This window comes from Plecotus auritus (genome assembly GCF_963455305.1).
Source record: "Plecotus auritus genome assembly, chromosome: 11".
Taxonomy (NCBI): Eukaryota; Metazoa; Chordata; class Mammalia; order Chiroptera; family Vespertilionidae; genus Plecotus; species Plecotus auritus.
The window spans coordinates 15632577-15644951 of record NC_137777.1 but is presented as its reverse complement, the minus strand read 5'-3'; the positions used below and the strand labels follow the sequence as shown (position 1 = coordinate 15644951).

The following is a 12375-nucleotide window of genomic DNA, read 5'->3' as shown; positions in this document are numbered from 1 at the left end:
GGATACATCAAATTCATAAAACCCTTTTATCTATATTCACCTGCTTGGAAAACCACCTCATCCTTCAGCCCAGGGTAGATCCTTTAGAAATAATGTTAACCTTCCCCATTCTCTTCCCCACTTCCAACCAGTCCTATCAATCCAGCCTCTTCTTCATTCTCATTGCTCTTATCCCAGTTTCTCCCCTCTGACAATAAACTCCTATCTAAGTTCCCTGTTTTATTTCACTTCTTTTTCTGGAAAAACTGATAACCTTACACTCCCCCTCATCAAACCTGACATTATTCAAACCTGTCATAGCTAAAGTCCTAAACATCACTTTCATCATGTATACAAAACATATGGACATTGACATTACATTTCGACAACTGGTTGCCTAAACATTTCATGTATTTTTATTTCTGTTTGAAATAAAGATTAAAAATAATGATGTTTACCTAAAGATGAAGCAAAATGTTTACCTGTCTGAAGCTATGTCACTGGCAATTTGGTGCTTCACTCCTGACCCATTTTTAATAGAATCCTGTCTTGTGAGCCCATGAGATCGACTTTTCTCCACGGCAGGTACAGATAAGTCACCTGAGGGTCCTTGGAACTGGGCCTGCTCGTGCAGTTTTGCTTTCTTCTCCTGAGGCGCCTCCTCATTCCGCAGTCCTCGGAGAGCCTTTTGATCAGGTTGCTGTGGGGTATTAGGTCCACTATTATAGAACCAGGCTCCTGATTTGGTGAGGATTTCTTGTTGTTTTCGGCACAAATTGCATACCCACATAACCTGCACATGAATACAGAGGGAAAAGAAATGAGTGTTTCCAAAAGTTATAAACAAACAAAAAAAGAGACAATTCAAGTCAACAAAAAAAGTCTAAGGTGATTCTTCCTGAAGTTAAAATGTAATCTAGATTAACAGCTGCCATTAATTAAATCACACATCCTCTCTTTAAAGTTTGCCAGAATAATTATATAAAATAGATAATGGTTACCGGCAGTAGAAATACCAAACAAATTAATAGTTGTTTATTGTATTCTTTATTTTTTATTTAAATTAGGAACATAGTGCAGTATATAGAAAATGGATTTTGAGGCTCCACAGATTTGGGTTTAAATACCAACTCGAAGATTAGAAACTTTGCAAACTTCAACAAGGTATTCATATCAACTAAATATTCATATTGATAAAAGGTAGTTTCCTAACTGATAAAATATGGATCTAAGGATGATAATACTAACTTTCCTGTGTGGTTTTGAGGATTGAAGATGATGTATCATAGAACTGTACACTTGAAACCTATATAATTTTATTAACCAAAGTCACCACAATAAAGAAAATAAAAAATAAATGTCTAACACAATGCCTAATATATGTTGGACTTTCAGTAGATTACTATATTAGTATATTAAGTTAATCTTCTATCACCAATTATATTATAGGCTTCCTAAGGAGGTTTTATTTCTTTTAAGTAGCTCCTAATCTATATATATAAAAGCCAAGTGACCAGAATGACCAGAACGACCAGTCACTATGAAGTGCACTGTGGCCAGCTAACTGGCCTGATTGGGGGTGGGGCCAGCTGACCAACCTCCCTCGGCCCCTCCCCCCAGCTGGCCAGGCTCTGATCAGCCCTGACCGGAGCAGGCCAACCAGACCCCACCCATGCACGAATTCGTGCACTGGGCCTCTAGTAGCTAAATAAAGCTAGGAACATTGTTGATCTTCAGTAAAAACCTATTAATTGCTCATAGTTGCTAGTCGGGCACTTTTTAGGTGCACAGTTCAACAGTGTTAAGCACATTCACACTGTTATGAAACAGATTTCCAAAACTTGTTCAGTTTGCAACACTCAAAATCTATACTGTTTTACAGCATATCCCCTTTTCTCCCAAACCCAATACCCTAATAACCACCTTTCTACCCTTGATTTTTTTTATACAGATATGTTTTTCAGATTCCAGGAATCCAGGAATATCATAAATAACATCTGTGTGACCAGAAAATTGTCACCCTCCTCTGAAAAATATTTTTTCAATTAGAAAAAAATAAAATCACATGTTCATAAAATAAAAGGTGAGTTCATATTCCAAGTGAGTGACTGATGCTTTATTTATGTCAAATACTTAATCTTACACAACTCTCCATATTGCTAAACATTTCCTTATGGTTTAAATAAATTATGATAATATAATCATTAAAATAAAATTTCAACATAGTGTATTTTCAACTGATACAAGGATACTTTTGTAAAATACCATTTCAATTATTTGTTTAATTGCCCATTATTCCAGTTCATATTGTTTGTGTAATTCCGTATTATACAACATTGTATTTAATCACTTTTATTATTTTGTTCTCTCTTGAATTGTATATACATTTCTTTTTTCCCATACTAAAACTTAAAGCTCATTGCAGGCAAGATTAATATCATCTTATGCATAATAAGTTCTATAAGTCATAGAACAGTAAGACCTTCTATAATTACTAACTTGAATTTATGTGAAGTCCTTCTGGGGCAGTGGTCGGCAAACTCATTAGTCAACAGAGCCAAATATTAACAGTACAACGATTGAAATTTCTTTTGAGAGCCAAATTTTTTAAACTTAAACTTCTTCTAATGCCACTTCTTCAAAATAGACTCGCCCAGGCCGTGGTATTTTGTGGAAGAGCCACACTCAAGGGGCCAAAGAGCCACATGTGGCTCGCGAGCCGCAGTTTGCCGACCACGGTTCTGGGGAATACATAATAAAATGTTTGATGCTATTACAGTAAGATTTATGTTTCTTAGATTCTTGAAAGAATTAGTCATCAATAGTGTCAATGTATTTGACTATTTTATTTTTTGTAACTAAATAAGGAAGTGTTTTACAGGAAAATACTAAAATATCGCTCCATTTTTTAAAGAATACCTCGTAGTTCAGATTTCTTTTGGTTTGAATACACATGAAATAAAAATATATCTAACCCATTAATGGTTTCAAAACACAAATTTCAACCAAAATCTTCAGCCTTTCAATGCCATCTTGTGACAAATTTAGGTACTACAGATCTTTTTTAAAAGTGAAAGGTACATTAAATATAGAGCCACAAATTATGTTCAAATAAATTAGGTTTGGATTTCAACTTTTCTCTTTATTTTAAACAATTACTATTCATGATACAGTGATAATACATGCTATATGATTCTGTGATATGAATTTATCTAGAATAAGTAACACTCGATAGTCAAGAATAACAACCTTTCCTGCCTGGTAATTGACAATGAAAAAGAAATGATGAAAGTCAGACAATTAGCCAATCATGATCATCTGCAGAAACAACCTATTGCTGCTTTATTATTTATCACAAGGTAAGCCGGTAACGTAACCTCTTCTAGAGCAGATTCTCAAAGAATATCCCTGGAACAGCAGCATCAGTATCACCTGGGAACTCATTAGACGTGCAAACCTACTGAATCAGAAATTTGGGGTGGGACCCAGAAATATATTTTGGTTTTTGTTTCCTTGTTTGTTTGTTTGTTGTAGGTTTGGGAGGGGGCTTGCCAAATCCTACAGGTAATTCTAATGCTTGATGAAGTTAGAGAACCACTGGTTGGGGCAGAGATTCCCAGCTCAGTGTAAAATGAGTTACAAGTGTGTTCCTCAGAGTAGCTAGATAGGCCAATGGAGGTCATGATCGGCTTTGCCAATTTACCTCAGTGTGAACTAGGTTAATCTATGATTCCTGTGTAGTCCAAAATGAGAATAAGACCTGGAAATGCTATGGGTTTTGTTTTCATCTGTTAACACCTAGCAGATAGTAATCCTATATAATAAAAGCCTAGGTGGCGTCAAACGAGGGGGTCATCACAAGATGGCTGCCACAATGTTGTCACAAGATGGCCAGCAGGGGAGAGCAGTTGGGGATGAACAGGCCAGCAGGGGAGGGCAGTTGGGGGCAAACAGGCCGGCAGGAGAGGGCAGTTGGGGGCAACCAGGCCTGCAGGAGAGGGCAGTTGGGGGCAACCAGGCCTGCAGGGGAGGGCAGTTGGGAGTGATCAGGCCAGCAAGGGAGGGCAGTTGGGGCGATCAGGCTGGCAGGGGAGGGCAGTTGGGGGTGACCAGGTCTGTAGGGGAGGGCAGTTGGGGGTGATCGGACCAGCAGGGGAGGACAGTTGTGGGCGATTGGGCCGGGAGAGGAGCAATTAGGCATCAATCAGGCCAGCAGGGGAGTGGTTAGGGGGCGATCAGGCTGGCAGGCAGAAGCAGTTAGGGGCAATAAGGCAGGCAGGCAGGCAGGTGAGCGGTCAGGAGCCAGTGGTCCCGAATTGTGAGAAGGATGACTGACTGCCGGTTTAGGGATTGGGCCTAAACCAGCACTCGGACATCCCTCAAGGGGTCCCAGATTAGAGAGGGTGCAGGCTGTATTGAGTGACACCCCTCCCCCCATGCACGAATTTCATGCACCAGGCATCTAGTGTAAAATAAATGAGTATAAGGCATGATATATGATTCGTATTAAAGACTCTCTACATATTAACACTTACTCTTTCCACATGCTCTGGGCCAGTGGTCAGCAAACTCATTAGTCAACAGAGCCAAATATCAACAGTACAACGATTGAAATTTCTTTTGAGAGCCCAATTTTTTAAACTTAAACTTCTTCTAACGCCACTTCTTCAAAATAGACTCGCCCAGGCTGTGGTATTTTGTGCAAGAGCCACACTCAAGGGGCCAAAGAGCCGCATGTGGCTCATGAGCCGCAGTTTGCCAACCACTGCTCTGGGCTATCCATATTGGGTGCTCTTTTCCTCATATCCTAACACCCAATTACCTTTATTTTCTTCTTTCCTGTCTCCTCCCACTCTTGGATTAATAGTTTGTTCATCTTTAAAGCTCAGGAAGCCTAAATCTACCCCAAGCAGTACAAGGGACTGATACTTTCGCTTGAAGCCCTTATACACACAGAAACTTAACTTATAAATCGACGATACTGAACTATGTCTCACAAATGCAAGCACATATACATGTTATGAGATGACTTTTCACTAACCGGCTATGAAATAATTAATGCCTGTCAGAGGTAAATTATGTATCAACAGAACAAAATTTAACTTATATGGGAATAAAATAGGAGTTTTATTAATGGAACTCTTTATTTAACCAATTAAATTAACCATCAAATACATCTTATGATGAGTGTTGTAAAAAGTATCACTAATATATTAATTTGCAATATTACTCAATATCAAGATGGAGGCAAGATCCCAGCTCACTACTGAAGACCTGGTCTTGGATTGGACAACCCAGACACTGCATGAAGGCAATCACACAAAAAGTTAATAAGAAAAGAATACATGCTGAGAGGTAAAGGAAGAGAGAGAGAGAGAGGAGAAAAAAAACTACAGCAAAAACTTTTTTAAAACTCTTCCCATAAAAAAAAAAAAAAAAAGGGGGGGCGGGAGATGGTTTCACATTTCTCTCCTACCAAACACTGAAAGAACAAATAATCTCAAATGTATTCAACTAATCTGGAGCGGGGGGGGGGGGGGGGGGGGGGGGGAGGGGGGGGGAAGTTCCCAACTCAATTTATAGGACTGGAAAGATTTTAATGGCAAACTCAGAAAAAGGCAGTGAATTCGTTTCCTATGGCCGAAGTAAAAAAAATTACCACAAACTGATGGTTTAAAACAACAGAAATGTATTCTCTAACAGTTACGGAGACCAGAAGTCCCCATCTGAATTCAGTATCCCTGAGCCAAAATCAAGGTGTCAACAGGGCCACCCTCCTTCAGGAGGTTCTGGGGGAAATCAGTTCCTTGCCTCTTTCGGCCATCAGCTTTTGGGGCTACCTCCGTTCCTTGGCTCGTGGCAGCATCAATCCAAACTTCAAGAAAAGCATCTTCAAATTTCTCCATGTTACATCTTCATATCACCTTCTCCTGTGCACGTGTATGTGCGTGTGTGTGTGTGTGTGTGTGTGTGTGTGTGTGTGTGTGTGTGTGTGTAAAATCTCCCTCTGTCACCCTCTTCCAAGGATACAAATAACTACAGTTAGGGCCCCCCCCCCCAGATAATCTCCCCATCTTAAGATCTTTATTAAATTACATCTGCAAGAATGCTTTTTTCCCCTCCCTCTATCTAAGATTACTCACAGGTTCAGGGATTAGAACATGGATATTTTTTGAGGGGCCATTTTCAGCCTCCCATAGACAATATCAAAGTAGAATTATAGGCCAATAGCACATATAGAAATGGATGCATAGATCTTAAAATCTTAACAAATTAAAGCCTGCATTTCAAATATACAGTGCCCCCCCCCCCAAAAAAAATCTACACTTTGAATAATTATTCATTCCAATGGGTTAAATCTGAAAAGAAAAAACATCAACTGAGCTATCAGCTGCTGAAGTGTGTATACATTTTTGGGGGACACCCTGTATATGAGAAAGAAATGAACAAAAGAAAAAACCTACCATGACAAAGGGAGGATTTCAACAAATGCAAAAATAGTTCAATGTTGGAAAATATATTAATGTAACTCACCACATTAATAGATTAAAATAGAAAAATGTGATCATATCAATGGTACAGAAAAACTATTCAAGCATTCATAAAATGCAAGATTCATTCATGTGAAAATAAAACCTAGCAAACAAGAAACAGAAAAGTAAGGCCTGATAAAGGGTACCTCTAAAAATTCTATACCCTATTTTATACTTAAGAATAAAAGGGAAGAGCCTTTTGTTTAAAGTCAGGAATGAAGAAAAATAAAATAAAGTCAGGAGTGAATTAAGAATCCCCTGTATCACTACTACTCAACACTGTCCTGGAGACACGGGCTTAGTAAATATCCCACATGAGACAAGAAAAAAGATAAAACTGTCTGTCCTTATCTTAATACCACTTGATAATGATAGAAAATCCAAAAACATCTACAAATATTAAAAGTTATAAGGGGCTTGACAAGTTTCGTAAATCAACAATAAACAGACTAGCCCGGCCAGTGTGGTTCACTCGGTTGGTTAAGCGTAGTCCCAAGCACCAGGAGGTCGAAGATTCAATTCCTGGTTAGGGACACGTGCCCAGATTCCGGGCTCGATCCCCAACAGGGGGCATGCAAGAGGCAGCCAACAGATGTTTCTCTCTCATTGATGTTTCCCTCCCTCTCTCTCTATCTCTCTCTCTCCCTCACTCTCTCTCTCTCCCTCTCCTTGCCTTGCTCTCTCTGAAATCAATTTTTTTAATTTTAACAGTAAATAAATCAATAGTCTGAAATAAACAGCATTTCTGTACACCACTAATAACCAACTACAAATATTTAATTAAAAAATTTAAATATCTGTTACCAAGAAGCATAATATACAAGAGTCTAAAAGAAGACTAACGTAAGTGGAAAGATACACTCTCTTGGGATGAGAAGACAAAATACCATAAGAACGTCAGTCTGCCCAAATTAAATCTATAAATTTCAATACGATTTTAATCAATACTCTAATACTTTTTTCCAAGGAATTTATCGAGCTAATTCTAAAATGAATATGAAAGAGCCAAGATAAGAAAAAAACTCTAGGTAATTCTCAAGAGAAATAACAATTTGAGGTGCACTTGCTCTACTTACTATGAAGTGGCAGAAATTAAGATATTGTGGTATCAGCAGGGAGGTGGTAAATGGAACATGGAGCATAAGAAAGCTTCTAGACACAGACTCTCGCATATGTCAGTGTTAACATTACAAATCAGCGGAGGAAAATGCACTGTTGAATTAATATAACTGAGACAAATGGTTTTCCATGCTGGGTGGAGGGGGGGAGGGAGATTCATACCTCACACCACATAAAAAATCCATACCAAATGTATTCAACACTAAAACATGAAAGTCAAAACTATGAATCTTTTAGAACAAATGTCAGGCAAATTTTATGAAGTCTGAAAAACAAAAGATTTCTTAACTCAAATATAAAAAGCACGAAGTACATAAAAAGATAAATTCTACTGTATCAAGATGTTTAAACATTTGAACAGTACAATAGTAAGAGAGAATAAACAAAGTGAAAAAGAGAAAACAGTCTGAGAGATTTTATTGGAATGTTTACAATTAACAAAGAATATGCATTCAGAATATATGCAGAACTAGCATATTTCGGTAAGAAAAATCTAACATCACAGTAGAATAATAGGTCAAAGAATGAATATACAATTCCACTGAGAAACCCAAATGGACAGCAAACAAATAAAAAGGTGCTTAACATCATCAGTCAGAAAATGCAAATTTAAAACAATGAGTTACTATTCACACCCATCTGTTTGGCAACATTTTAAGTCTGACAACACGAAGCATTAGAGAGGAAGTAAAGGAACCAATACAAATATTCCTCTCAAGATTGTAAATTATTTTCAACCAGTTTGGAGAGCCATTCCATAATATTTAGTGAAACTAGAAATGGCTACCTAAATAGTCTATGACCCAGAAACCTTAGAGAAATTCTCACGTAGGCACAAGAAGACATGAACAGGTATATTTATTGAGTACTATGTCCCTTAGGAAAACAATTTAGATAACTTAAATCAACATAAAAATGAATGAACTATAGCATATTCATGCAGAAGAATTATATTCAGCAGTAATGAATAAAAGATATTTAGATAAATCTTAATTTTGAGATAATTCTCAAAATATAAAGAAGTTTCAGAAAAATACAGTGTGTTCTATAATATAAAGTCAAAAATTCTTGCAAAATAATACTGTATATGGTTTAGCCGCATATATGTATGAAGTTAAAGTGCACAAATAAAAAAGTGTGTAATGGTAAGTATTAAAGGTAATTGCTGTATCTCTAAAAAATATGGAAAAGTTTTAAGACTTGTATAACTGGTTGGTGTTATCCTCTAAATGTCTTGCTATATTTTAAATATTTCCAAATGAACAAGAGGGAAAAGAAAAAGGGGGAGGAGATTAGAATATATAACTAGGTATGCTAGACTAGTGACCAATGAAGGTTAATTAGACTAGTGAAAATATTTATTGATACTCATAATTATACTGAAAGTTAATGTATATTTAACATAAACATATTAGTTAACTGAGAATTAGTGAATTTTCATAGAAATATAATTTTTAAAATACAATATAGCATACTTCCAAGGGAAGGAGGGCGGGTTTATGAAGGGGTGCGTATACGGTAGCCAGACAGTCATATCAAAGGTAACCAGTTATCTGTACATATTTTGTAGTGTTGGTTTTATTTTCCTTTTCATCAAAGCATGTGATATTTTATAAACTTCCTGTTCTCAATTAAATTTTATAAAAAAAAACTAAAGTGGCTGCCAAAATAAATCAATCATGGAAAAGAATTTAACTGTATAGGGTTATTATCAGTATAAGGAATTCATAATAAATATTTGGCTTTTAAAATCTTATTTTAATTCACAATTGCATTTTAAGTTTAAGTGTCTTTAAGTGATTTTTAAAGAAAAGACAACTTTTAAGGCAGCAGGTCTATCCAGCAAGATTAAGGAACGTGAACATTTCTGCAGTTACCACATTTGCTCACTAGTCTGTGCTCTAGTACTTTGGTCAAACTGGGCCCAAAGGCTTTGTATTTTGCACCACTTTGTTAATCCACTTTTTTCCCTAAAAATAAAATTTCAGTTAAAACTGTAAGTTTAATAAAATCTTAAAATGAGTTGAAAGAGTATCACTATTCACATTACAAAATGTGATGATATTAATTAGAATAATTATTTTCCATTGCATATTAACTGATTAAAGATTCAGTGGAGTAAATATAAACGTACTATCACTTAACAGTGTTCTTTTTCATCATTTAAAAGAACTTAAAGTTTATGATGTATAAATTACAGAACTACAAAATAATTTAAATAAATCGAAAGTAAAATTAAGCAAGTTCAATTTTTCTTAAAATAGAAAGCGTATTCACCGAGAAGATTTCATATAAAATGAAAAGCATATTCACCCAGTCAGTTTGGCTCATCAGTTAGAGCTTCGGCCCCATCCTGGCCCCTGCTGGGGCATGTGTGGGAGGCAACCAATTGATGTGTCTCTCTCACGTCGATGTTTCTCCCTCCCTCCCTCTCTCTCTTTCCCCCTTATCTCCCTCCTTTCCCTAACTCTCTATTCCTAAAGAGGACATCTTATAAAAAAACAAAAGCCAGAACATAATTATATGACAGTAAACAGGTGATAAAGACGATAATGCTTTATCCAAATTGAAGAGAATTGGAAGTGTAAAACTAGAAGCAACAGAGGAAATACTACCAAAAATATGGAGATATGGAAATCACTAGAACACTCTTAGGAAAGAAAAATTTTAAGGGATGGGCATTTTTTCAGAGAAAGCGTCCTAAGTATAGAGTTTCATTTACCTGTTTCTCTGATTCTCGCTAGTAATTATTTAAAATGTTAAGGTTCATGGACAAGACTATTTGGAAACTTCCATGGTTTCTTGCAAGTAAATTTTCAGAAGCCATGGACTCCCACATGGACTTCCTTTTGCAAATTGTTCTTCTTGCTCCTGTAACTACTAAAAGGCAATAACATCACTAACCATATACAGTAGTCTGACCTACTTTAAAGCAGGTTCAACGTAGAACAAGTCCAACTTGGCCCACCCAAGGGAGACTCACTATTCTACAAAAGTAAACTATCACACTATCACATCATAAAATTAAAAGCACAGCATATATCAAAGCTTCAGAGAATTTGTATTTAATTCATCTCAAGCTTAACGTGACCAAAACTGAACTACAGTCCTTCACCTTAAAACTGTGCCATCCAGTCTTACTCATAGCAGTTAAGGGAAACTCTCCAACTTCCCAGTTTGCCTCAGGCCAAAAATCATGGGATAATCTTTTTCTCCCATAATCCCACATATATTCATTCCACCAGAACTTTTTTTTTTTTTTTTTTTTGGTTCTACTTTAAAAACATATTCACCGAGATGACATCTCACCGCCTCCACCACAAACTACCCTGGCCTAAGTCACCATCATCACCTGCCTAAATTACTGCAACAACCTGGTAGCTGGTCTCCCAGGCGCCATCCTTTCTCATTCTCATTAATCGATCGCAACAAAGCAGTGACAACAAACCTTTTGAAGTGTCTTAAAATATAAGTCGCATCATGTCACTTTTTCGGTCAGAACCTTGAATACTCCCCATTTTGCTCAGAATAAAAGCCGAAGTCCTTTCTATGACCCCAAAGGTCCTCTGCAATCTTACGCTAACCTTGTTTCTCACTATCGTGACCCACTTGCTCTGCTCCAGCCACACTGACTTCCTTGCTCTCCTTCCAACAGGTCCAGCCTGCTCCTAACACAGGACCTCTGTATCCGCTATTACCCCAATCTGGACGGCTCGGACCCTAAATATCTGCCATGCTAACTCCCTCAGCTCTTTCAGGTCGTATTCAACTGTCACTTTTCAAGGCCACAGAAACTAAAATGGCTACACCACTCAAAATTAAGTATTTTAATTTTCCCCAGGACACTTACATCTTCTATTATTTATTTATCTCATGTGTTATGTGCATCTCTTAATTAGACTGTCTATTTTAGTTCACTGCTATATTCCAAGTGCCTAGAAAAGACCAAGCTGTGTCCAAGGAATGAGTGAATTACTATAGTAACCATTAACAATAAGTCTATTACATGAACAATCATTATATAAATCTGTTTGCTTAGCAAATTTCTACAACCCAAATACCGTAAGTTTCATAAAATTATCTCTAAAAGAGTAACCTTTAAGAACTTTCCAAATTCAAATATTATTATGAAATATATTTTTCTGATAAAAATATTTACTTAAAATTCGAAATGCTGACATAAATTATTTTAAATTTGTTTTATATACACTAAAATTGCTTAAAGATTTAAATGAAAGTAAAATGTGTATAGCACATCTCAGAGGTTTCCAAACTGGTTCAATAAAGGTTCTACTTGTGAAATATCCTAATTGATTTTAGAATCTTACTATGTCTTTTATGGGGGCGGAGGGACCCACATTTTTTTTCTGTTTTAGAGGTGATAAATATGTTGCTGCTGTCACTGCTACTAACAACAATAAATAGCATTTTTTAGTTCCTCCTGTTACAGGCACGCTTCTAATTGTTGTGTATTTATTATCTCATTTAATCCACACTAAATTCCTCTCAGTTTATAAAGGAAGAAACTGATGACAGAGGTTAAGTCACATAGACAAGGTCTTCAGCTGAAAAGCAATGGAGCCAGAATTCAAACCTCAGTCTTTTATAACCAAGGGACATAAAGTTTTTCATATGAACTCTGTCTTAAGCCTCATGTAGCAGATGATTTTGGGACTCAGTGTCAAATCTCCTTGGTTCACATTTGATTTCAGCCATAGCTGTGCTGGACAGTGGTAGCAACAAC

The 12375-nt window shown here is 36.7% G+C and overlaps 1 protein-coding gene across 27 annotated transcripts in view; it reads right to left on the bottom strand.

The window, feature by feature from the left end:
• The window catches only part of RIMS2 (regulating synaptic membrane exocytosis 2), a 366091-nt gene that overhangs the window by 282405 nt on the left and 71311 nt on the right, over positions 1 to 12375 (bottom strand). For all 27 annotated transcript variants that reach the window (XM_080646601.1, XM_080646603.1, XM_080646604.1 and 24 more), the window contains one exon: positions 462 to 772. In XM_080646601.1, the coding sequence (XP_080502727.1) occupies positions 462 to 769 (308 nt within the window). In that variant the 5' untranslated portion in view covers positions 770 to 772. The remainder of the gene's footprint in view (positions 1 to 461; positions 773 to 12375) is intronic.